Below are 27935 nucleotides of genomic sequence, written 5' to 3'. Positions count from 1 at the left end.
TTGAAAATGTACCTAAGCGTTCTTTGCTCATAGGGGGAAAGTTGGTTCAAAATATAGTATATTTCAGTGTATGTAAAATACACTACATATCAAAATACAGTTGCTCAAATGGAACAGAAAGAATCTTGGCAAATATCTTTTCACATCAATGGATTATAAATTCTGTTATTAGTAAAATATGTGAAATGATATGCAAAATAGCAAGAAAATGGAAGCAATACATAGTATGAGAATTAAATGAAAAAATACAGTTAATCTGTATAATACATTGATATGCAGTTATTTCATAGTTGTTTGTGCTAATTCTCACAGATCATGTCAGACTCAGGCAGTTTACCTTTTATTTAGCTTTTTCGCTGAGGTCCAGTGTTTTTAGATCTGCAGGATGGCCTTCAGCTGTGGCAGTTAAAAAGCCATTGAGGGAATGGGTGGCTTGGCTGCCGGTGCTGTATTTCTTGATAAATTACCTCTTACTGGAATTAGCAACCAACCTGAAGAGAGCAGAGTGAAGAAGAGGCAGAACAGAATGAAAGGAGCAATGAAAGGAAAAAGGAGACGTCAAAATTAAGCCAGTTTAAGAAGTTCAAGGCAGCAACTGTGTAATGATAGGTGTGCCATTAATATGGTGGTGTGTGTGTGTGTGTGTGAAGTGGAGCTGGGGTTGGATCTCAAGCATATACCGGTATACTATTCTAGATCATTAGAATTAGCTACACAGTTGTTTGTAATTCCTACTGCATGTGGAATTTTAGTGGCTCTCCAGTGGCTGCATGGATTTCCTCTGGTTTCCCTTATGGAAGACTGAAAATGAAGAAAAGAAAAAAAATTAGTTCAGAAGTTCATAAATACCTCGATGAATTTATCGATGTAACCATAAATTAAAAAAAAAAGAACGATTTGATATTTAATGTACGAAACATAACATGAACTCTGCTACTTCTGGTTTTCAGCTGTAATCTTGTTTTAAAGGAAAACTCTGCAGTTTCTTGTTGGATACTGAAGAGTCTAAATTTTTGATAGAGATGACAGGCGACATGATTTGAAACAGTTTTGAGAAGTTTTCAGAAAAAAATGGCCAGAGTGCAAGGTACCTACATTGGAGATTATTGGTATTTCAAAACTCAAAAATGTAGTTCAGTTTCAGTGAGACAGTTGGTATATGGCCCCGACAGACAAACTGAGGTAATGTTAGTTTTGTATGTGTACAGAAAGTGCATAAAAAGGGGGGTTTGGCCAGGAATCTCCATCTGTTTGCTCCTGTGTTGTCATAAGGCTGTACAAGTCGACTACTGATTTGCACAAACTACTGGATTTTCCATCAGCATTTATTTCTTCAGGAACATCAGCAGTATTCTGTTCTCTCTTTTTAATTGGCTGTATGCTTTTCTATATTTGGCATTAAACGGCACTTATAACTGCTTCTAAAAAGATGTCCATACATTTAAGTAAACACTGATGTAAACGTTGTAAGTACAATAGTATATAGCCTTCTTGAAGGCAAGAAGTATTGCTGGTTGCATTATATTATGTAATATAACTTTATAAGCTGCCCAGTACTTAGAAAACATCCATGTAAATAACTTCACAGTCAAAGTGATGTTTTTTTTTTTAATCTCCTTGCAGGATTTTGTCATCTGTGGGGTCTCAACTCGACCTGAGGACACTTCGAGCCGTCAGGGTGCTGCGACCCCTGAAACTAGTGTCTGGAATTCCCAGTGAGTGTCCTCCCGACAGGGAATCTGTCTCACCCACACCTGCTTACATACAAGTTAACAGGAGGCAACTGGACCCCTTTTCAAAGAAGTGCAGCTGCCTTTAATTTAAGTACTTAGATTTGCCATCAATCTATAGACACTTTTGGACCCTTTGCTGATTTTGGCTTGGCGACTTTTCACTGCAGTTTAGACAACACTGCTAGTTGAAAATCAATAAGGAGAAGTCAGGCATACAGTATACTCTATCTCCTAAATACACCATCATTTTTAATGTATTGGTTGGCAATCAGCGACCTCATGCACTGCCCAGTAAGACAGCAGCTAATACAATCTATTTACCTAAAAAGGTTTGAACCTAATCCAAACTCCTCCACTTAAGAGTTTTTCCTCCGAACTCCACCTCTAATTGCTTTGCTCTGTCTTCCAGGCCTGCAGGTGGTGCTCAAGTCCATCATGAAGGCAATGATCCCCTTGCTGCAGATTGGCCTACTGTTGTTTGTGGCCATCCTCATGTTTGCCATCATCGGTTTGGAGTTTTACATGGGAAAATTCCACAAAACCTGCTATGATGAAGTTACAAGTAAGGAGGAACTGAGGATGAAATATCGTTTCCATCAGTCACCCAGTCACTCAGATGTGCAATACAATTAGGGTTGCCACCCGTCCCATAAAATACGGAATTGTCCTTTATTTGAGAAAAAAATGTTGCGTCCCGTATTGAACTAATACGGGACACGATTTGTACCGTATTTTCATTAACTATTTTTTTAATTTAAATTATTGAAATAAATTAACTTTTACACCATATTCTAGTTGAATTATTGAAATAAGTTAACTTTGACACCATATTCTAGTTGAATTATTGAAATAAATTAACTTTTACACCATATTCTAGTTGAATTATTGAAATAAATTAACTTTTACACCATATTCTAGTTGAATTATTGAAATAAGTTAACTTTTACACCATATTCTAGTTGAATTATTGAAATAAATTAACTTTTACACCATATTCTAGTTGAATTATTGAAATAAATTAACTTTTACACCATATTCTAGTTGAATTATTGAAATAAATTAACTTTTACACCATATTCTTCACCTGTAGGCTATATTATACATCTGGGCTGATGTGGACATACGTAGCATAGGAGGATATTTCAGTTGCTAGTATGGTTGTCTGTACAGTCATGCAAGTTCAATGCTATTAAAGCACTTTAAACTTTAAATCAAAGCATTTAGTTTTTTCATATAAAATAAACACATTTTTATGCAGTTTAGAAGTTTTGGGGCTTTTTTTTTGGCTCCTGCGCTGCTGAAATCAGGGCGTCCCTTATTTCTATTTCTGAAAGGTGGCAACCCTAAATACAATACCAAGTGTCCAAAAATAGTACATGTGATTTTAGAAGCATTTGAATCCCACGGTAACCACTTGCTAATAATCCGTTGTCTGCTGAGTTAATATTGGTTTGTCTGAAAACGTTCTTCTTTCTTAATCCTACAAGCATCTCGACCAGATTAACCTGTTGAATGTCCACCTTAATGTTTTATGACGCAAAAGGATTGTGTTCTTTGATTTTAAAGAAGGATCTTCTCTTTGTGTTTCTCTTTGATTAGAGGAAATAATTAATGACCTGCCGTGTGGAGACAAATTGCCCTCTCGGTTGTGCTCCAACGGCACAACGTGCAGCGACGGCTGGCTCGGCCCAAACTATGGCATCACCCAGTTTGATAACATCCTGTTTGCTGTTCTCACCGTGTTCCAGTGCATCACCATGGAAGGATGGACAGACATGCTCTACTACGTACGTTTGTGCCACAAGAATAGCAAAGCAACGCTTTCCTGGGAGATTAAAGAGCAAAAGTTTATTCCAGTCATCTTCCAATTCTTGTAGACTGTTGCGTTTCGCATAAGTGGTGCAACTGAAAAATGTTCATCCAGTTATCCACAACTACATTACCAATATATAGACAGAAGCATGAGTACCGCCACAGAACTTGGCTGGTGTGATCAGAATCTGTTTACTGGTGAAATTGATAAGTCTTAAATAGAAGGGCTTGACCACAAAAATAGTGCAAAGGAGCAATGCCTCATATGGTCGATAAAAATGGCCTTTCTTCTGAATTTTGTGGATTTGCAGCACACAGTTTTTGTACAAAACCTTTGTGGAATAACAAAAAAAAAAAAGAAATACTAAACATTACCTGATTAAATATCTTATGATTGTCAACTTTGCCTTTACTTCACTCTTCTCTTAAATCTCTCAAATTTAACCATACGTATATACTAATTCCAAATATATGGTCTTTTTTTAAGTCTCAGGATCAAAAATGAAGCTCTATCTGTGGACTTTGTTGCAACATGTCATAACACAGAAGTACTATCCAAGAGAATTATTCTTATACTCGTATATTTATTAGCACAATGACAAACTCGTGAGGTGCACTGAGGTTGGACTGAGGTTGCAGTGCGGCTTGGATTTTATCCGTCCAAATGATGCATAATGCAGTTTGAGATTGATTAAAATCCCATACATATTAATTATCAAAAACCTATTTTTTATCTGGCGCCGTTTGTCATCTGGTTGACCTCCCGTCTTCATCTTCTCATCCATCCTTTTCTCGCCTTCGGTTTCACCCCCGTTCCCAGAGAGGCAGCCTCTCTTACTCTCTATTCTGGTCTAACTTGCTCTATATTTAACCTCTTTTCTTGATGGATGTAGGCTGACGTCCACACTCACACGCACAGTCAGGAGAAAACCAATGAAAGTTTAATAGCCAACTGGTTATATGAATTGTACCGTGGCGTGATAAAGCTGATAACATGCACGTATCAGTTCAGCCGTGGTCAGCTGAAAGATCCATTAAGGCATCACAGTGGGTTGCGGAAACATGATGTCCTCAATAACCTCATTTCTGGGATTGTTGTTTTAGCTTGTTTGGTGATACAGACAAAAATAGACGTTGTTTGCTTGTTCATCTAATGCCCAAGTGCAAGCAATGTGGTATAAATAAAAAAAGGAGCTACTGAGGACTGTACAAAGTGTGTGGTCTTCGTGGGCATTTTGATGTTGTTTCTGAACGCAAACATACATTTCCTACTTGCAGGAAAGTAGCTCAACAAGTTCAACAAAGCCTGGACTGCTTCGTGCCTGCCGGCTTGATAAATCTAAATTTTGAATCTGAGGTAAAGGATAGTAAGAAGAGGCTCTGATCTGTCTTTGTTGGGGCTTGTCCAGTCTTTCACATTCGGGCTCTGTGCACACTCATATGAAAGAGAGAGTTGTACAGAATTCACAGGTATTTCAATTCAGTGTGGAGAATATAGATACAGTTTCAAAGATGCAAGTCGTAACGATGCCGCTGCAGTTCACACGACAGAGAAGGCTTTGCTGAAAGTGTTTAGTTTACATGATCTAATAATTGGTGTAAGTCAGTGCTGTGTTTTTATGTTTTGACAGCGGCAAGAAAAGTCATTTTTGACCTGATACTGAGAAAATGCAGATAGATTTGACACTTTCCCAGTAAACATTTTACTGTTTTATTTTTTAGTGAATATTCTGTGAATTAAAAGCTTACTCTTTAAATAAGCAAAGAAACATACCCTGTTCTTCGTTAGCGGTTCCCATAGTAACTTGACGTTTAGCTTGGTTTGTTTATCTGAATTGCAAAACTTCTTTGATGTCATAATCCAGCTCAGCAGGTTCAGATACTTGACGTGTTACTTCATCTGAAATGTCATTTCAACCTGAACATTGGCTTCCGTGGAGGAACTTATGAGTTCAGCATGAGTTACCACAGTGATCTAACCAGTTTAAAAAAGGGCCACCATTCTGTCACTGCAAAATGTCGACTTTTTGACTTGACAAACCCGGGTAATGCCCTTATCTCACTTCATGGTAAACCCCTCGGATCGGGCTTTCAGTTAAACAGGTCACTTGCACACCTGCATTATATACAGTCACGTCAAGAGAGAAGTTGACTACGTTTCAACTCTATGATGTTAGTTTTTGAGGATATTAAAAGATGAATCTTGCTCTGAGCAACTACAATGCCAGAACCTTAACACATCACAAATAATATGTGATTATTTATCAAACAAAAACATTTATCAAACAAAAAATGAGCTAAACAGGCAGTGTATTTGTCACGAGTTGGTTAATTAGGACCCAAACGCAGGAGAGACCAGGAGGCAGGAATTCCAAAAAAGGTGATTTATTAAGTCAAAACAAAACCAAACGCGCTGCAGAGCAAGGTTGACAAAAAACATGAGAGCAAAAATCCAAAAGCCTGACCGGAAACATCGAGGGAAGAAACAATATGGACCAGCAGGGAGCAAGGGAAAGACAAGACCAGATGTACACAGAGAGGTTGGCGGGACACAGGTGCAGATGGGAACCAGGGAAGACACAGGTTTCAAAATAAAACAGGAACTGAAACCAAACCATGACAGTATTTAGAGAAATATTTGAGTAATACATGTCAAGCTTTAAATTTAGATGTTTAAATTTTTTGGATTCTGTGACTGTATCATTTCTAGTATTTCTATGTGGAAATTGATTGTGTACTGACTTTGTGTGTCTTGTGTAAACATGGAAAAGTACACACTGAACATCTATAAAAATTGCTTTTCATATTTTTTTTAATGAGGAGGAATATTAACTACTTTTAGGTCGGAGTTTTTTTGGATCTAATAGCAGCAGTAAGAGTAATGAGAGCGTCTGTCTCTTGCAGAGTAATGATGTGGAGGGCAGTGCCTGGAACTGGATGTACTACATCCCCCTCATCATCATCGGCTCCTTCTTCATGCTCAACCTGGTGCTGGGTGTACTCTCAGGGTATTGTACTCTATTTGTCTGTAAACAATTCTCATTTGTCCTCGTAATACTGCTCACACCTGAAGGATTTCTTTACTGTATATTATATGTTGCGCTTTCTTCTGTCAAAATGAGCAAACTGGAAGAAAGAGTATGACAAATATTCCCACAGTGAATTTGCCAAAGAGAGAGAGCGCGTGGAAAACAGGAGCGAGTTCCTCAAGCTGAGACGACAGCAGCAGATTGAGAGAGAGCTCAACGGATACCTGGAGTGGATCTGCAAAGCAGGTCACTGCAAACTAGCAAACATGCTCCCTCAGACATATAGACGCTGATCGGGCTGCTAGAAGTACACAAAGTCCTAACTTACAGTCTTATTTCATTTTTGCAGAGGAGGTGATTCTGGCTGAGGACGATGTCACTGGAAACTTTGATGGTAAATGGGATTAGAAATGAAAAAGACAACTGCTGGCCAACTGCGGCAGTTCACTCCAGTTTTGCATTGGATTTATTTTTTTACTGTCAAATAGACTGTGATGCATAGTTTTACTTATTGTTTCTGTCCAAAACAATATTTTTTTCAAATTAAAATCCCCTAAAATTGAGAATTGATTTTTTATTTTTTTTTGTGAATAAAAGTTTTATAAATTTTTCTGATGTTGCCTAACTATATTACAATTGGCTATTTAAATGTGTACATATGGGGATTAAGACATGTACACCAGATGACTGGAAAGATGAGAGCGTAACATTTAAGCAAAATATGTACGAGGCAGCATTTTACTATTTCTCTGTTTCCGTTACAAGGCTCGAGGAGAAGGCCGACCATCAAAACCAGAAATAATAAGACAGAGCTGCTTAACCAAGAGGAAGGAGAAGACAATATAGGAGATGCTGTAGGTAAGACAAATGGACAGATGGAATGCTGAAGGTTTAGACTCATGAGGATAGAGATATATTACATCTCCCTGTACCTTACATGACAGTAATTTCAATTCTGGAGTCTTCTGTCAAGTGATTTGTTACGGTGAGACATGTTTTCCAGGTTTATCTACTATACTTATCTACTGGAGCAAAAAAAAATCACACGTAAGATTTCCCACTCTGAATTAGTGCCATTCTCTAGTATGAATAAATCAAACAAGTATGGCTTATTTGTAAAAAAGGAGGTTTCTCTGATAAACATTATTAAATAGTACAGATAAAGAAAAAAATAAATACTTTTAAAAAGAATCAGTAAAAGGTATAAGAACAAAACTCTCATAAGGGCCTCTCAAACTAATAGCTTGTCAAAATAGAAATGTCTTCAGCAGCATAAAAATAAGGAAAAGAACATTTGAAAGGTACATTTTCACATTTGAGCAGCAACTGTTTGAAAGAAAGGATTCCCCACATTATAAAGTAGATGTGGGAAACAGGTAACAGTCTCTGGCTATATGACCCTGAAGGTCTGACACACTTCAAAAAGCTTTAAAGTGTCTTAGTCTATTCTATGGTGTTTGTTCATGCAGATACACAGGAGTAAATTCCCATTCAGAATTTCACACATGCCTTATTTATTTAGAAATATTTAAATACTGGTGCATCCACTGATAATCTGTTCTAGTGGGATTATACCTATAGCAAGAACAGAAAAGGGCCCAAAGCAGAACCCTGAGGTATCCCAAGTAAGCAAGACTGGAGTCTCTGATACGATCCACATTATGCAAAACTAAGAGTTCTGTAATAAGGATTAAGTGTTGTGTTCTGAAGCAGAAACAGAAATCATCACATGATTATGAAGTGTATTATAAAGAAAAATATGCAGTCAGTATTCCCAAACCAGATATTGATATCAACATTATCAAAACCTAAGGTAAGGTCCTACAAAATCGGAACTGTTAGCTCGCCATAATCTAAGGCCTAGAATCTAGTCATCCTAATGTTCCCCTGACACTTTAAGGGAAGAATTTAATGCGTGTATTCTACAAATGAAACATATTGCGTTGCTCCAGAAAAATAAGCAGGTTGGTTATTTACTGTTTTATTGAGATTGGACAGAAATAAAACTCAGTAAAACGCTGTCCCTCATCCCTTTAGGTTTTGCACGCTCCAGTATAAAGAGTGGCAAGGAAGGCTCCAATTACAACAAGAACGAGCGTCGGCTGAGATTCTTCATCCGCAAGATCGTGAAGACGCAGGCCTTCTATTGGACAGTACTCTGCCTGGTGGGCCTCAATACCCTCTGTGTGGCTGTGGTGCATTATGACCAGCCTGATATTCTCTCTGACTTCCTCTGTGAGTAAATACATGAGACACTAAGTGCACGCTGGTATGAGTCCATATAGACGTGCGCTACATGCCAGGCACTTTCAGACAGTGTAAACCTTGAATGCATTTCGCAACTATTTGGGGGAAGTGCCCCCTTTTTTGTACTAATATAACAGTATTTTGTCTGCTATTTTTATTTGCTTGTAGTGGCGGCTTCAATGAAATAGTTCATTGGCAGTTTGTGGTTTTAAGTATAATCAGGATCATGCTTGTTTTCCTAATTCTTAAAAAGATCATTCTTAGTGACGAGTTGGTTCACAAGGCTCAGAGAAGCTTTGCAATGAGTTGTGTTTATTGAGTGATATGATCACGAATCTGCTTAAATTCAAGTTAGCTCAAATTGTTTATTCCTTAATACACTTGTGGCTGCAGAGAAAAGACGTGGCGCTGACATGACTGAACACATACATCCACATACACGCACACAGATAGTGGAGTCAGCTTGTTGTTCCTGGCCAGTGTCCAGTGTCATTAGCATATGAAGCTGTAGTTCCTTATGGGACCATTTATCACCAGGCTGTCATAAACCCCGGCTCCGGCTACGTTCAACATTCCTGGTGTCTTAGCTTCTCCCTCATACCCTCTTCTTTCTTATTTGTCTCTTTGTAAATGCCCATCAAACAGACACACCCACATGCCTTCTCTTCTCGTAATTCCACCTTCCCTTCCTCTCCCTGATGTTGTCTCCTTCCTTTTTCCTTCCTCCCTTCTCCAGTCTATGCAGAGTTTATCTTCCTTGCTTTATTCATGTCTGAGATGTGTATCAAGATGTATGGTTTGGGCATCCAGCCCTACCTCCACTCATCTTTCAACTGCTTTGACTGTGTGGTGAGTGCAGCCACACACACACACACACACACACACACACAAAGCCAAAGCTTTGTTTAAAAATCCAGCACTGCATTTAATGAAAAATATATTTTTCTCATGATGCACTCCAAAAAAATTATGCAAAACAGATTCATCATTGCAGATGCCACGAATGTACTTTTAAGTTCTTATGAAAAGCTGTTTATTAGTTAATGATGTAGAAATGATTATGACTTATCGGTAGGTTGCCGTAGCAACGTCAGGCAGTAAAATAGGAACAGATCAAGAGACATTCATGAAATGGGCTGCTCTCAAAAAGTTTTTTAGACTCTTAGATTAGATTGTTTACTTTTATTAATATCATTTTCAACATGTTTCAGTTGTATGAATTTAGTAAAGACTCTGAAAACTTAAATCCTAACACTGACCAGAGCGATACTGCAGAACTTTTAGTGGCTGCTGACTGATGCTACCAGAGCACAGGGATACAAATAATCCAAACTTTCAGCACGGTCTTAAACTAATGTACTCATTGACAGTACCTCTGACTGAAAGGCTAGCACTGTAGTCATCAGCTGTTGTGTAAATTTACATTTGATGAAAAAATAGCCATTGTTTAAACCTGCTCTTAATAGTTCAAATGCATGTTTTGAGCAACTTGATCAACTTGGTTAAAACGTATATCTGGTACAGTTATGACCTGAAACACACCTGAATACAAGTAGATTAAAAGTTTACCAAAATTTTCCAATAGTGATTTAAAAAAAGGGTTTAATTGTACTGCAGAGATGAACTCTTGAGCCTGTTTAGTGTTAAAATCACTTAAATGCTTTGGATAAAATGCCTATTAAGGCCAAATTTAATAAACCCAATCCAAGAGCTGCTGTGAGTCCTTGTTTGTGTGTGTTTGTGTTTATTTGTAGGTAATTGTCGGCAGTATCTTCGAGGTTGTGTGGGCCCTCATAAAACCAGGCACATCTTTCGGCATCAGTGTTTTACGAGCTCTGAGACTGCTGCGCATCTTCAAAGTGACCAAGTATGTCCACCTCCATCTGCTCACTCAGATACAAATAGTTGGAGCTCACAGTCCTGATAGAAAACATTTTGATAGTTTTACACTAGTTGAAACTGGCCTAAACAGCTTTGATGTTTTGGTCAACCCTCTCTTTGGGAGAAATGTTAATTACATTTGGCTCTACTTGGCACACATCATTCATTTGGACAAATTGCTCAAGAACAAGATAGATAAAAAATGTTAATCAGGCTTTTTGGTGGGATAAAGTTCAGAAAATGGAGTACAAATATGTACTTTAGGTGATCGTCACTCAGGGCAGCTATAATCAGAATCAGGGTAATGTATGAGTGTTGTTGTTGGCATCTTTAAATGAGAAAGCAGATCTTTCTCTTTCTGAAACTTTCTAAGCTTGAACGGATGTGGCCAGGTATGTAGGCTGAGGAAATGGTGTGTCTGAACTGTGCTGTCCCAGAAACTGTGATGGGTACTGCACTCAGGGGAGGGCAGATGCAGGACACTACGACAGAGGAAGTTTCCAAAGTCAAAATGATCCCAAACAAGGGTGGAACATAGAGAGGCCGTCGGCAGTCAGCAGAGGGGTGGAAGGCAAAAGTACTACCAAGTTCACTCCAAGCACCAGCACTCTTGAGTCTTAGAGGGCAGAGAAAATGGGAAGGAAAAAAAGACACGTACAGAAGATGGACACAGAAAAACAAAGCTGGATTGAGATGCTAACTCCTTCAGAATGGTGCCCTTGTTTGGTCATGTCACTTCCTCTTACATGGGTCTTCCTCCTCCTCCTCCTCCTCAGGTACTGGGCTCCTCTTCGAAACCTGGTAGTTTCTCTGCTGAACTCCATGAAGTCCATCGTCAGTTTGCTCTTCCTCCTTTTCCTCTTCATCGTGGTCTTTGCTTTGCTCGGGATGCAGCTGTTCGGAGGACAGTCAGTATCTGCACAGATATCTAAACCAGCTCTGTCCTTGGTATTGAATGTTTGCGTGTATCTGCTGTGTTTCAACAGTTTCATGATATGTCCTTTTTTCTTTTCTGGCAGGTTTAACTTTGAAGGTGGAACTCCACCTACTAATTTTGATACTTTTGCAGCAGCAATCATGACAGTTTTTCAGGTAAAAAAAATTAAAAAACAAAAAAAAACAATGTTATTGGTATATTTAAAGGGAGCATTGTTTCTGTGCTTAAGCTCATTTTTGGGTTACATTTTGGGTACAAAGTTTTAACAGCAAGTTCAATGCCAGCACACACTCGAGGTAGTGGGCAGTGGACTATTAAACCTGTTTCAAACCACCTACTATAATCAAATCTGCAAAGTAATGCTTGAAAAGTGAGCTTTTTTAGAGTATCCGTGATGTATTTTGATCAAAACATGTCATTTAATAATACCACAAGAAATTGTCAACCTTTGAAGAAAACAGGTTATTATTGATACAACAAGAGTTTTGAGTCATTCCTTCCTCATCTGTATGGAAACAGGAGGACATATACACATCTGAAGGATCAGTACATTTCTTTATTGAAATGAAAGCTGTCACAGAAAATGATATGTTATACCCTTTTCAGTAAATGTTTTAACTTTTTTTCCAAATTGAGATAGATATTTGTACCAATCTATTTTTGAACCAAAATAGAAAAATGAATCCCTCACCCTGTTTTTTTTCCTCTGTAGATCCTGACAGGAGAGGACTGGAACGTGGTCATGTATGATGGCATCGAGTCCCAAGGAGGAGTCAATGACAAAGGGATGGTCTTCTCTATCTTCTTCATCGTCCTCACACTCTTTGGGAACTGTATCCTGCCTTCACGCTGACAAACACATAGACCCACATGTATAGCATGCATGAATGTAAATTTACTGAGTGTTTTCTTTAACGTCCACCACCACAGACACTCTGCTGAATGTGTTTCTGGCCATCGCTGTTGACAATCTGGCCAACGCACAGGAACTTACCAAGGTACAGAATCAGAATGAACAACCTTTTTCTCTTGAACTGTTTTGGTTTGTACCCTCCCCACTTTGAGCAGCACTAAAGGAAGAAATACATCTGTTAGGTCTGATTTGTGTTTTTTGTTCTCGTAAGAAGACTGTGTGTTGTTGTCTAGGGCAGTGCATTCATTTTTTAAACTGAGGCCAGATGACTTTTCCTCACCAACAGGATGAGGAAGAACAGGAAGAGGCAGCCAATCAGAAGACAGCGCTACAGAAGGCTAAGGAAGTGGCTGAAGTCAGCCCGCTGTCTGCTGCCAACTTATCTATCGCTGCGTGAGTACGCACATTTAAACACTTGCACACTGAGATGAGAAATTACAGACACCATCCAAAAATGCGAACTTGCCCCTAAATGCACATTTCCGCCACCTTATAATAATCTCTGTCATGTATTTACACTCTTACTTGTCCACAAATGTGTCCTACTCAAAAAAAAAAAAAACATACCACAATGCTTCTCAAAGCTTCCTTTCCTGACATTTGTGATTAGGGTTGCCACCCGTCCCGTAAAATACGGAATTGTCCTTTATTTGAGAAAAAAATGTTGCGTCCCGTATTTAACTAATACGGGACACGATTTGTACCGTATTTTCATTAACTTTTACACCGTATTCTAGTTGAATTATTGAAATAAATGAACCTTTACACCATATTCTAGTTGAATTATTGAAATAAATTAACTTTTACACCATATTCTAGTTGAATTATTGAAATAAGTTAACTTTTACACCATATTCTAGTTGAATTATTGAAATAAATGAACCTTTACACCATATTCTAGTTGAATTATTGAAATAAATGAACCTTTACACCATATTCTAGTTGAATTATTGAAATAAATTAACTTTTACACCATATTCTAGTTGAATTATTGAAATAAGTTAACTTTTACACCATATTCTAGTTGAATTATTGAAATAAATTAACTTTTACACCATATTCTAGTTGAATTATTGAAATAAATTAACTTTGACACCATATTCTAGTTGAATTATTGAAATAAATTAACTTTTACACCATATTCTAGTTGAATTATTGAAATAAATTAACTTTGACACCATATTCTAGTTGAATTATTGAAATAAATTAACTTTTACACCATATTCTAGTTGAATTATTGAAATAAATTAACTTTTACACCATATTCTAGTTGAATTATTGAAATAAGTTAACTTTTACACCATATTCTTCACCTGTAGGCTATATTATACATCTGGGCTGATGTGGACATACATAGGAGGATATTTCAGTTGCTAGTATGGTTGGCTGTCTGTACAGTCATGCAAGTTCAATGCTATTAAAGCACTTTAAACTTTAAATCAAAGCATTTAGTTTTTTCATATAAAATAAACACATTTTTATTCAGTTTAGAAGTTTTGGGGCTTTTTTTTGGCTCCTGCACTGCTGAAATCAGGGCGTCCCTTATTTCTATTTCTGAAAGGTGGCAACCCTATTTGTGATTGGCAGGAGTTCATGTACTGTACATGTGCTGCCGACACAGTACACACACACACACACACACACACACACACACACACACACACACACACACACACACACACACACACACACACACACACACACACACACACACACACACACACACACACACCATCACAGTCTTCCTATTTTCGGTCTCTAAAACTTGATTAGGCAATTGTTCACAGAGTGAAAAGAACAGATTCGGGGCTTTGTAAACTAAAATAAAAGAACGAGAGGCGGACAGTCAGTAAAGTCTGCTCCTGGCAGCAGAATCGCTGACAATAGGACACATCCAAACAGAGCTCAAATAAACCTGCTGGATGTTTACAATCCACAAGGCTCCTCTGTCTCTATGGTGAGCCAAGCCTTTGACTATAAGAGGAGAATCTGGCGGGTAAGCGCAGTCCTACTAAGTGTTAGTCACGCACTCATTTCTCAACTGTTTAAAAGCCGTAAGAACTGGTGGTAAATAACACTTCTTCCAGCCTGGTAAGTTAGATTTTTAGAATGCTGATGGTCATGTTTTGCTCAGATTTTGCACGGATGTTGTAGATTATTGACAATGTCAAAGGTAAAGACTAGGAGAGTGTCTCCAAGCAGCTTGATGTCCCTGTTACTACAGCTGCAGATTTCTTTCGGAAATGTAGAGTCTGTTGGGGTTGGAGCCAACCTTGGATGTGGAAAATTGATGATAAATTGAAGAGAAAGATACTGACAATGGTAACCAAAAAGCCTAGAACAGCATCTAAAGAGATATATGGTGACGTCCAAAGTCAACGTACATCAGTATCAGATCACTGTTTGAGTGGTTGACTGAGGAGAACTCCATTGTTGAAAGCAAGTCACAAAAAAGCCAGGCTGGAATTTGTCAAAGTGCATATTGATAAGCCATAAATAGGAATGGGCGATATTTTACTGTTCACGATAAACCGTCAAAAAAATTCCCCACGGTAAGAATTTGTCATCTCACGGTAAAAACGATAAATTCCTGTTGGTGATGTTTTTATGTAAAAATGATTTATGGAAGGAAGGAAGGAAGGAAGGAAGGAAGGAAGGAAGGAAGGAAGGAAGGAAGGAAGGAAGGAAGGAAGGAAGGAAGGAAGGAAGGAAGGAAGGAAGGAAGGAAGGAAGGGTGGAAAGAAGGGTGGGAGGGAGGAGAGAAGGAAGGAAGGAAGGAAGGAAGGAAGAAAAGAGGAAGGGAAGAAGGAAGGAAGGAAGGAAGGAAGGAAGGAAGGGAAGAAGGAAGGAGAGAGCAGGAAGGAAGGAAATGAGCCTGAAAGAAAAAAGAAAGAAAGAAAGAAAGAAAGAGAGAGAGAAAGAAAGAAAGATATGAGCCAGAAAGAAAAAGAAAGAAAGAAAAAGAAAGATATGAGCCAGAAAGAAAGAAAGAAAGAAAGAAAGAAAGAAAGAAATGAGCCTGATAGAAAGAAAGAAAGAAAGAAAGAAAGAAAGAAAGAAAGAAAGAAAGAAAGAAAGAAAGAAAGAAAGAAAGAAAGAAAGAAAGAAAGAAAGAAAGAAAGAAAGAGAGAGAAAGAGAGAAAGAAAGATATGAGCCAGAAAGAAAAAGAAAGAAAGAAAAAGAAAGATATGAGCCAGAAAGAAAGAAAGAAAGAAAGAAAGAAAGAAAGAAATGAGCCTGATAGAAAGAAAGAAAGAAAGAAAGAAAGAAAGAAAGAAAGAAAGAAAGAAAGAAAGAAAGAAAGAAAGAAAGAAAGAAAGAAAGAAAGAAAGAAAGAAAGAAAGAAAGAAAGAAAGAAAGAAAGAAAGAAAGAAAGAAAGAAGATAAATTCCCGTTGATACGTGTTTGTGTAACAAACATGGCGGATCTGAGTCATTCCAGTTTTGCAGTACAGGTGGACTCATTTAATTGGTTTTTATTAATTCAATGTAATTGGTGTAGTTTAGTAGCATTCAGTATTCTTTTAGAGCAGTGATTTGGGGGCTCCAAAGACTGAATGTGTTGATAGATTTATAGTTACAAAGGTGGAGTTGAATTGGTATTTTTTTTATCGTCATTTTTATCGTTATCGGGATAAATGCCAGAAATTATCGTGATACATTTTTTAGTCCATACCGCCCATCCCTAGCCATAAAGCTTCTGAAACAATGTCCAGATGAGACAAAACAGGAGCCTAATTTGTCCAGGCTAGTCTAATGAGTTTTTTTTTTTTTCAAATGGTTCTGTTTCGAAACCATTAAAAAGCAATATCGGATTCTTACTTTTGTCAGGTTCAAGATATTTCAGTGACTGTTGTGTTTTTTTTTCTATAATATAAGGGCACCAACAAAGACCACATCTGTCTTGTATTACTTTACTGTGAGACTAATGTTCTTGTATTGTTTCAATCTCCAATACATCTCATCATTTTTATTTCTAATACTCATTCATTAATCGCTCTTCCTTTGGAATCACCATCATGTTACATTATCCTTCTTTTTCTCATAACTTTACCTCTTCCCTTCATGCCTCTTGACTCGTCTGCCTCACTTTCATCTACCTCACTCTTTCCTCACTTTTACCATCTCCCTACACCCCTTTTCCCTGCCACCCTCCCCCGCAAAATGTCTTCTTCTCCTCACACACCTGACCGCCAACAGGAAAGAGCAGCAGAAGAACTGCATTAAGGGCAATAAGTCTGTGTGGGAGCAGCGAACAATTGAGATCCGGCGACAGAACCTGATGACGAGTCGTGAAGCGCTCTACAATGAACTGGAACAAGAAGACTGGAAGGTTGGGGAGGAAGGAGAGGAGGTGAGGAGCCCCATCCCGCCCTTAAGGAAGTCTCACATATACACATATATATGCGGTCTACTCCTAAAAAATATATATGGTGAAAACTTGTGTGTGCAGCGTTACAGTTGGTTGTTTTAAACACTTAAAGGGATATAATTACTCATTTTGAGCTGGGAAACGCCTTAGCTCACTTCACCTCATGTCCTTAAACACTCTACATGAAGTTAGATGTCACTGAATTTACAGTACAGCTCATTAATGTCAATGATCCCAAAATACATGTCGCGATTAAGTAGCTTTTTTAGTAAGCCTGTTTATTTCTGGCTTCTGATGATGGAGCAGTGATGTACAGATGTAGTTTACTAGGCATCTTTTCATCATGACATCAGTTCTGGGTGTGCGTACTGACCACAACCACCAAGATTCACAAAGAAATCTGGGTTATGACAAAAATGACAAGGCTCGAAAGTTTCGGCTGGTAAGCTTTTTCAAACAAGGCTTTTTTTTATCCAAATGTTAAATTCCTCCTCAATTACATGTTGGACCATCTGTAAATACTGTGTATCAGCATGAAGTAGAAAGACTTCACTAGTGCAAGGACCTGGTCTGCTTTTCAACCGCTGTGTATTCTGGGTCATGCTGTACTCCACTGATGTTTAAATTCCAGGGTGTAATATCCCTTTAAGTTTGTGTATTTAAAAAAAAAAGAATGACGTTATCATTGCGCTGCTATATGGGACAACTTGAAGCTGCATGCTCAGGAGCGATGCATTATTAAAGTGGAGCATGCTGAGAAATCCAGAGCTGTCCTCAAAAGACGGCAGCCGACTCAAAATTGGAGCAGGTTGGAAAAGAATCCAAGCAAAATATGATCAGGAGTCGACTAGATATAGATCAGCAAACTTTATATCGCCTGCTGGAGCTGCTTTTGCAGCATATATATATATATACATATATATATATATATATATATATATATATATATATATATATATGTATATATATATATATATATGTATATATATATATATATATGTATATATATATATGTATATATATATATGTATATATATATATGTATATATATATATGTATATATATATATATGTATATATATATATGTATATATATATATATGTATATATATATATGTATATATATATATATGTATATATATATATATATATATATATATATATATATATATATATATATATATTTTTTTTTTTTTTTTTTTTTTTTTTTTTTCTTTTGGTTCTGCAAAACACCTCATAAAAGATTGAATTTTAAACTGTTATTGTGGAGACAGAAATGTTGGACTGTTTGCTGAGCCGTGTATATCTGTGGCTGTGGCTGGGGAAGGGAGCCATCTGGGGCTTTGAGCAAGAGATGTAAATTCTCAAACATAAAAAATCAAAAATAAAGTAAGGCAATTCAATATCTGCTCAAGAGCCAATATATGTTTTGTCCATTCTGACGATGGTGCATCATGGCAGTGGTGGCAGGAGAGCCCACAGCTGCCTTTTCAGTGATCATAAATGTTACACACTGGAACTTTATGTGTGAGCATCAGGATGGCTAAATATTGGTGTAATAATGTTGGTGGGGAGGTTTGCTAGTTTCTCAACCTTCATGTTATGTATCAGGTAAGTTGCGGTGTTGATTGTTATATAGTTACCTGTGTGCTGCACCTGCTACTACTCCTTCACAAGGGGGCCCCCAAGCAAACAAAAAACAATATGGGAAGTTATGAGAGCAAATGTAGGGATGGGAAAAGAGGTTTATTATTGATAAGAAGATGACAGATAAAGCTCAGTATTGTAGATGCTATTTAAAAGCCTTTAAACAAGAACGTTGTATATATTATCACTGACATCCAGCATCCAACTGGCCCTTTACTGGTCACCCACATATTGCTCTGTGTGTACATTTAGCACTAAATATTGGATCTGTACACAACCTACGCTCCAAAGAGATGCAGGATTTGCAAGATCTGCAATGTTATTCTGTTTCATAGTAAAAAGAAAAAAAAGCCTTTGCTTGTTTAAACATGTCACGATTAGGGCTGTTCGATTAATCGATTTTAAATCGTAATCGCGATTATGTAATTAGAACGATGTTAAAACATGAAAATCGTAAAATCGATTTTTCACTTTTTTTTTTTTTTTTTTTTTTTTTATACCTTGTCTGCACACATATTAATGATTGATACCATATTCATGATTGATGGATATACCTCTCAATACCTGCGACAAGTGCCCCATGGGAGAGGCTCTTTAGTGTAGGAGGGGGCGTTGTAACATGCCACCGGGCATCCCTCAAGCCAGATGCCGTAGACCGGCTCGTGTTCCTTGCAAAAAACTTGCAAATGTGAATATCAAATGTAATGACTGACATTAAACATCTCTACCTCCTTCATGGGTTGCAGTATTATTTAGCATGCAAAGACCCAGTTTAGTTTAATCAGAAAATGTCTTGTTTTATTTAATTGGAAATATAACTTACTGTATGTTTGCAAGTGCTGATTTGCTGATTTTTTTTTTCAGAGATAAAACTTTATATTTTATTATATTTTTTCAAAACTTTTTTTCAACTTATTTTACAGAGTTTTGCACTTTATTCATTCATTTTTGGTTTAATAAGAGCAAAGTTTGCACTTAAAGCCCAATGGGGCAAATGTTCAATAAAAAAACAGCATATTTGAAATCATTTCTTTGCCTTTTGTCAATTCACAAAATAATCGTAATCGTAATCGAAAATCGGATTTTGAGAGAAAACAATCGAGATTTAATTTTTGGGCAAAATCGGACAGCCCTAGTCACGATAGATACACTATGTCTAACATCCGGCTTTTAACGGCCAGTTCACTCAAATTACAAACAAATATATTTCATAGATGTGTGTATAATCTGCTTTTAACAAATATATTTACTATTTTAGAGAAGTAAATGTATTGTGTTTTTTAAAATAAAGGGTTGCATTTGCCAGTTAAAGGTCTCTGGAGCAAATACCTCAGATTATTTTTATGATCAAATTCTGTTTCATATTTTTTTATTGATGCAAACGTAACAAAGGCACTTACATACACCAGGGCACATTGGTGACAGCAATGAACGTGGTTGTATGCATCAGAGAATTTAAATTTACATATTTTTTAAGAACAAATAACGATAATACAAAACAAGACTAGATAAACAATATAATAAAATAGACATAGTCTGTATGAAATAATCAACTGGGCATATAAACAGGATAGACAAAAAGTAAATATCTTAAAAAAAGAAAAAAAGAAAACCCAAGTAAAAAACTAAAAAAAATAAATAAATAAATAAAAAGGGTGTGGGGGGGGGTTACGTTGTCGCAAAAAAGTCCATAAACGGTTGCCATTTATTATAGAACTTGTTCAAGTTTCCCCTCCTTGAGTATCTAATTCTTTCTACTTTTAAAAGGGACATAACCTCGTTAATCCACTGTGTACTGGGATGATCAAATTCAACTTTTCAGTGAAGTACAACTTTCTAATAATTCAGGGGCTCTAATGGTTCCTCTGCATCTCACCTGCTACTCTGCTTTCCCGACTCAGGGGGCATACCCGCGGAAGGGACCCGGTGATGTGAAAACCCACCTGGACAGGCCACTGGTGGTGAACCCACAGGACAATCGCAACAACAACACCAACAAGACCCAACCCGGTGAGCCGCCTCTGGACCAGCAGTATCGGCATCAAGACGTGGACCACTGCCGCCGTGCCGCTCACTACCACCACTTCCACCGCCACCACCACCAGAAAGCCTCCGGGCCCGACGGCGCGGAGACGTGCCAGTTAATGGAGACTCGCATGGAGCACGGCTTCAGCTGCACGTCTCTGGGCAACACGGAGGGCAACGGGGAGAGCCAGCGGGGGGAGGAGAGGCACAGCCATCGGAGCCACCGGAGCCACCGGGGCCACCGGCACAGGAACAGGGAGGGCAGGGAGGCTCGGAGCATGTCTCCCCACCACAGCGAGGCCGGGGAGGGGAGTGAGCACAAGAGGTCTAAGCAACACAGCAGGGCGGCCAGGGATGGAGAAGAGGGCAGAAGGCATCGGTGTCGGGGAATGGAGGGGGAGGGGGAGAAAGGCGAAGAAGAGGAAGGACGAAAGACAAGACGGCATCGCCATGGGAACCAGGAAAAGAGCAGGGGCCATCGAACCAGAAAGTGAGTCAAGGAAGGGTGTTATTTCCTCATGCATGAGCCAGAAATTACAACCTGGCAACCTGGCAAGCTGTTAAGTTTATTTTTGGCCAGTAACTTTTTTAAGATAGTGACCACAGTGTTGCCTCAGTAGCTGTAGGACCTTGTATGGCATCACTTCACGCAGTCAGTATATATTTAAATGTAAAATTAGAATCGTGACATGTGAGGATAGTAATTGAAACACTACCATTGCTGTCTGGGATTCTTAATGAGAGGTAGCAGGAAAGAAAACTGCACAAGTGGCATTTGATTAAATGTTCCTCTCAGCCGTCCTTGCTCATCCTTTTGTTCTCATCTCTTCTGCCCTGTCTCTCCCTGTCTCTCTCTGTCTCTCTCTGTCTCTCTCTGTCTCTCTCTGTCTCTCCCTGTCTCTCTCTGTCTCTCTCTGTCTCTCTCTGTCTCTCCCTGTCTCTCTCTGTCTCTCTCTGTCTCTCTCTGTCTCTCTCTGTCTCTCTCTGTCTCTCTCTGCCTTATCGCCCCGTTGTTTTTCCTCATCAGGGAGCACCACGGCACCTGCCCCAGCCTCTCCACCACACGACCCATCCAGCAATATAACGAGGACCTCGACAACTTCCGCAACAACAGCAAGCTGGCCAACGCCCACGAGCACCCTTACGCCCTGCCGCCCGACCACCCCGACCATGTCAACAACCTGCTGAACTGCCACGATTCTGACACCCACACCCTGCTTCACAGCATGGACAGTCTGATACTGACGAGCATGGCCAAGCCCGAGTACACAGCCATAGTAATGCCACCTGTGTACCCTTACCCGTCTACCAATGCCATTTTGCAAGGTGAGCATCACAAGAGTGTAGCAGTGTGCAAAAGGATACGGCAATAAATGCAAAGATTTGATGAATGGTGGTTTAACTACAGCCGCGTGGTTATTTTGGCTTCTTATTTGGCAATGTTTTGTCATTTTCATATGACATAAATATTCATCAGATATGTGTGTTTTTATACAAACATATGTTTTTGCCTTTTTCTTTACCACTATCATTTAGTAATTTTTTCACTTATAATTCTCAAATACATTCATATAATACTAGACAGGTTAATCATTTTCATCTTCCTTTTTATAAAACTAAACACGGCCAGTTTTCCCTCAGATATCGTGGTGTACAGATATGGAACTCCAAATCTCACATTATCAAAAGCTCTGCTTCTCTGGAGATTTTTAAAAGAAATTTGTTATCTCATTTAATTCACATTTAAAAAATGTGAAGTTTTCTTTGTTTTTTTTTGTTTTTTTTTGTTGGTTTGTTTTTTTTGTGTGTGTTGATGATCTGTAACTATGTAGTCAAACCTTCTTTGTTTTTGTTTATAGTCTTCGTCTTGTTGTTTTTGTTTTTTGATTTTTTGTAATTACTGTTTTACTTCCAAAATTGAGGGGAGGTCCGTTGCATAAGCCTGTTGGCTTTTTGACCTCTCCTGTCACATTTGTTTTACTATTTTGATTGCAAGTGTTAATTTTATTGTGTGCAAACTAATAAAATAAAAAAAAATTAAAAATTTCTAGTTAGTTAATCACCAAAGTACTTCCAGTAAATCATTTTAAAGTGCATAAACCTTGTTTCGTCACACATTGGAAGTCATAGTTAAAATAGATAGCAAGGTACCTCAACTTCAGATTTCTTTAGGTAAATATATGTTATCAGTAACATCTACGCTTCCTTATCCAATTATTGGTTTGTAAATAAGGTTGGTGATAGTTTTATACATATAAACAAAAGTGATATTTTCAAGACCAAGCAAGCAAGAGTACATTAACAGTATGGATGATCTTTCTTATCTCACAAAGTTATCGTCAAGACGTTACAATAGCTTTTGTTCCATGAATGTTATAATGTTGGCCATGAATCATGTTGTTGAAACTTCGATCCCTCTGTTACCTTTTTTTGTTTGGCTCAGTGAACAAGAATGCCAACACCGATCAGAAGAAGAGCGAGGAGAAAAAGGAGGAGGAGGACGAAGGCGGTGACGAAGACGGCCCCAAACCCATGCCTCCCTACAGTTCCTGCTTCATACTGTCGACCACTAACCCGTGAGTACCCACGCTTACATCTGCAGAATCTGGGTCGAGTAGAACGGTACTTGAATATGAAAGTTATTTCTTCAAGAGTATAAGACGTTCAGTGTGTGGTTTGCTTTCTTCAACATGTGTGCGTGTGTGTGATTCCACCAGGTTTCGGAGATGCTGTCACTACATCCTGACTCTGAAGTATTTTGAGTTCAGCATCCTGTCTGTCATCGCTATGAGCAGCATCGCCCTCGCAGCAGAGGACCCTGTCAACCCTGAGTCACCACAAAACAATGTGAGACACTACTTAACATCTATGAATGTGTGAGCATCCACATCATTGTGTCAATAAAACATCTACAAGGAATATAAAGATGATCAAACGCTTCCTCCATAAGAACATTTCAATCACATTTAACAATTTATAAAAGATAAATTGAGCTGTGGAACAGTGTTTTATGTGTTTTTTTTTATTCATGTGTTTTATTTTTTTCTTTAAGATGGGACCACAAATGTAGCAATTAGCAGTTCTTGTGTTACATAGTCGGCGATATTTTAAAAAAGCCTGCCAATTTTCATAAACTGAATGTATTTTGATGATTTAAGCTGATGTGCAGACGATGAGCCGTCGTCAGCCTAAATAAGCTCTTTCTAAATGAAGAGAACAGGCAAACTTCATGTTGTCTTTCTTTTCTGTTGGTTGGAAAACAAACTATTAATTCAACCAACCACAAGTTTGGAGCATCCACTTTTAAATGAAGGTGGCCGCTACCTTTCATTCTGCCTTATTAGAAATGTCCTAGTTTATTTCACACTACTTCTCTTCTGACCATCTTTTTTTAAATAAATTCAAGGAGAAAGCACATAGACCAGTGAGCTTGTGAATGATCTAGAGTGCAATATGGAAGTGTTAAAACAAGTACTAAAAAAAGAAGATGGGATTGAGATTAAATGAAGGATTGTTCTGGTGTTGGTATCTTGATCGTTTGTCTCTTTTTGTCTTTACTAATCTCTCAGTTTTTCAATGTATCTCTCTTCAGCCTTCATTTTAATACGATAATGACAGCTAACAATGTTGTGTTGCTCTGCAGGTGCTGCGTTATTTTGACTACGTTTTCACAGGCGTCTTCACATTTGAAATGTTGATCAAGGTAACAAAGTATCACTGTGTGGATGTTATTATGAACATTTGAAATTACTTGATTTCCCCTCTGTATATTGTGCATATTTCTAGATCTGTTGATGCTAACAATCAGTGTGAAGTGTGGTTATTCTGCGAGTCTGAGCCCAAGGCTTGTTTGCAAGTGAGTGATACATGCGCAGATACAGTATCTAGGTACTGAGTACTCTCCATGTCTTCCAGATGGTGGTTCTGGGTTTGTTTCTCCACGAGGGATCTTACTTCCGTGACTTGTGGAACATTCTGGACTTTATAGTGGTTAGTGGTGCTCTGGTGGCCTTCACCTTCACGTAAGTGCCCACCCCCCAAAACCCTCCCACATCCCCTTGTTCATTTTCACCATCTCCACGCACACGCACACAGACATTCCACCATCCAAGAAAGACCGACGTCGCTCAGCCTTTGTGTACTTGATACTCCAGGCGATGCTGATCTCTTTCCGTACCACAGCCTGCGGAACTCCAGAAATCACTACTCGTTTGCGTCCTTCGTCCATCTTCCTTTTATTTAGCTCTTTTGTTTATCTTTTTTTCTAACCCTTTTCCCTCTCTTCTCTCATATTGATTTTCCTCTTTCTTTCTCACTACAAGTCATGCCTTGTTGCTGTCTGTTCACCTTTTCTCTGGTCATTAGTCCACTTTCCATGAATGTGTTCATTGTGTTCTCCTTTCCTCGTCTTGCAGTGTATCAAGTCTATTTATATGTCTCCATCCATCCATCCATCCATCCATCCATCCATCCATCCATCCATCCATCCATCCATCCATCCATCCATCCATCCATCATCTATACCCTGCTACATCCTATTCTGGGTCACACCGTTCTGCTGAAGTCATCCCAGTTCTCCCAGCCGTCATCAGAAGAAAGGCAGTTGTCTGTTTCTTCATTGGCCAAATGGCACATAACATTGTATCAGCAGGTCTTTCTCTGTGTGTCCTCACCATCTTCAACTCTGTATCAGTCCCCGATCCCAAATACCGTATTTTCTGGACTATAAGCCGCTACTTTTTTCCTAGGTTTTGAACCATGCGGCTTATACAAAGGTTCTATTCTGTGGATTTTTCTTCCACCGCTAGGGGGGGTGCTAACCAGAATTAGAATAAAAACTAAGATAAAATAAATGCAAAGAAGAATACACTACTTCTTCTTTAGCAGATAGAAGTAGGTAGAAGCAGATTTCAAACAGATAAATGGATAAATAAATAACGTTTATTTTCTCTTGGTTCTGTCCCGTTTTAATCAGCAAAGTTGCTGCCGTGTTAAAAGACTGTTAGGAAAGATCTATTTAGGTACAAACATGTACATCATTTACAGTTCAAAATCATTCTGTACATGTAGTAAATATCTAATCTAACAACATAAATATCTGCGGCTTGCATATCTTTTCTTTTTAATAGAGCGGATGCGGCTTATATACAGGTGCTGCTTATAGTCCAGAAAATACGGTATGTGTCCTTGATATTTCTCACCCTAATCTTCCCATACCTTAGCTACACTCTAAAAAAACAAAAGTGCCTCATCACATTTGCATTGTGTGACATTGTAATGCTTTGATGACTCTGAAAGGGGAATCTCGAAATTCCTGATTGGAGCAATTACCTTTCCAAAACTCTTCCTGAATCAATAGATATAATCTTATTTCTTTTACTTTTATTGGTTAAATTAGTGGAGAGTTTTTTAGAGTGTAGCATTTCATCCACCCAGGGTCTCCTCCCAAAATCTGGAAACAAAAAACTATTCCCAACATCATTTCCTTTACCTGTCTAATAACCTAATAAACAATAACTCATGACGTTCTCCTTATCAACATTTCTCCTCCCAAATTCCCTTGCTCCCTTTCCCTTTTCCCTCTATTTTTCAACCACGGCGCTCTGATCTTTCCACCAACCAGGCCGTGAGTCACCCCTTCCTTTTTATGCATATATTCCATACAACCTTGATCTGTCCCACCTTTACTTACCAACACACGTCCCAGATCCTCGACAACCTCGGCCCTTACTGACCCCTTCTGTTCCTGTTAAAGTTCCTTACATTCTGTCTCTCATATGAGCTCCTCGCCGTCTTCCTTTTCCCAGTCACGTCCCCCTCCACTTCTTTCTTATTCCTAACATACAGCCAGAAGTACAAGCTGGCATTAAATTGCTTCATGTGTGCTCATTTGGCTTCTCTAAAGTGAAGCAAACTCCCTCTAACTGCTCCAGTGAGGGTTTGGTGGATGGCCTACAGCTATGTACAGAGAGAACTTATTCAAAATTATAAACATTTAAGTTGTAGAACACAATAACAACAGAGATCAATTTAAATGAAAAGAATAAAATGTATATAATGTTATCATTAATGTGGATTCAAGCATAGCCATATAGAGCCCACTGGCTTTGTATTGAGCCTAGGAATGGGCGACATTTTACCGTTCACGATAAACCGTCAAAAAAATTCCCCACGGTAAGAATTTGTCATCTCACGGTAAAAACAATACATTCCGTTTTTGTGTAAAGCTGATTTATGGTTCTGTGTGTCACAACGTATGTGAAGGAAGGAAGGAAGGAAGGAAGGAAGGAAGGAAGGAAGGAAGGAAGGAAGGAAGGAAGGAAGGAAGGAAGGAAGGAAGGAAGGAAGGAAGGAAGGAAGGAAGGAAGGAAGGAAGGAGAGCAGGAAGGAAGGAAGGAGAAAAGGAAGGAAGGAAGGAAGGAAGGAAGGAAGGAAGGAAGGAAGGAAGGAAGGAAGGAAGGAAGGAAGGAGAGCAGGAAGGAAGGAAGGAGAAAAGGAAGGAAGGAAGGAAGGAAGGAAGGAAGGAAGGAAGGAGAGAGCAGGAGGAAAGAAAGAAGGAAGGGAAGAAGGAAGGAAGGAAGGAAGGAAGGAAGGAAGGAAGGAAGGAAGGAAGGAAGGAAGGAAGGAGAGAGCAGGAGGAAAGAAAGAAGGAAGGGAAGAAGGAAGGAAGGAAGGAAGGAAGGAAGGAAGGAAGGAAGGAAGGAGAGCAGGAAGGAAGGAAGGAGAAAAGGAAGGAAGGAAGGAAGGAAGGAAGGAAGGAAGGAAGGAAGGAAGGAAGGAAGGAGAGAGCAGGAGGAAAGAAAGAAGGAAGGGAAGAAGGAAGGAAGGAAGGAAGGAAGGAAGGAAGGAAGGAAGGAGAGCAGGAAGGAAGGAAGGAGAAAAGGAAGGAAGGAAGGAAGGAAGGAAGGAAGGAAGGAAGGAAGGAAGGAAGGAAGGAAGGAAGGAGAGAGCAGGAGGAAAGAAAGAAGGAAGGGAAGAAGGAAGGAAGGAAGGAAGGAAGGAAGGAGAGCAGGAAGGAAGGAAGGAGAAAAGGAAGGAAGGAAGGAAGGAAGGAAGGAAGGAAGGAAGGAAGGAAGGAAGGAGAGAGCAGGAGGAAAGAAAGAAGGAAGGGAAGAAGGAAGGAAGGAAGGAAGGAAGGAAGGAAGGAAGGAAGGAAGGAAGGAAGGAAGGAAGGAAGGAAGGAAGGAAGGAAGGAAGGAAGGAGAGAGCAGGAGGAAAGAAAGAAGGAAGGGAAGAAGGAAGGAAGGAAGGAAGGAAGGAAGGAAGGAAGGAAGGAGAGCAGGAAGGAAGGAAGGAGAAAAGGAAGGAAGGAAGGGAGAAAAGGAAGGGAGAAAACAAGG

The 27935-nt window shown here is 38.8% G+C and overlaps 1 protein-coding gene across 1 annotated transcript in view; it reads left to right on the top strand.

The window, feature by feature from the left end:
* Positions 1-27935, top strand: part of cacna1ab (calcium channel, voltage-dependent, P/Q type, alpha 1A subunit, b) — a 150054-nt gene that overhangs the window by 62891 nt on the left and 59228 nt on the right. The window contains 22 exon segments of the mRNA XM_061720649.1: positions 1624-1715; positions 2143-2295; positions 3333-3520; positions 6450-6553; positions 6705-6820; positions 6924-6968; positions 7340-7432; positions 8612-8809; positions 9558-9670; positions 10576-10688; positions 11479-11610; positions 11722-11794; positions 12352-12472; positions 12570-12637; positions 12839-12945; positions 16753-16906; positions 20472-21085; positions 21623-21921; positions 23039-23171; positions 23313-23442; positions 24239-24298; positions 24511-24617. Of these exon segments, the coding sequence (XP_061576633.1) occupies positions 1624-1715; positions 2143-2295; positions 3333-3520; positions 6450-6553; positions 6705-6820; positions 6924-6968; positions 7340-7432; positions 8612-8809; positions 9558-9670; positions 10576-10688; positions 11479-11610; positions 11722-11794; positions 12352-12472; positions 12570-12637; positions 12839-12945; positions 16753-16906; positions 20472-21085; positions 21623-21921; positions 23039-23171; positions 23313-23442; positions 24239-24298; positions 24511-24617 (3213 nt within the window).

This window comes from Cololabis saira, chromosome 1 (assembly GCF_033807715.1).
Source record: "Cololabis saira isolate AMF1-May2022 chromosome 1, fColSai1.1, whole genome shotgun sequence".
Taxonomy (NCBI): domain Eukaryota; kingdom Metazoa; phylum Chordata; class Actinopteri; order Beloniformes; family Belonidae; genus Cololabis; species Cololabis saira.
Note: the sequence above shows the minus strand (reverse complement) of the source record. Positions and strands in the feature narration are given on the sequence as shown.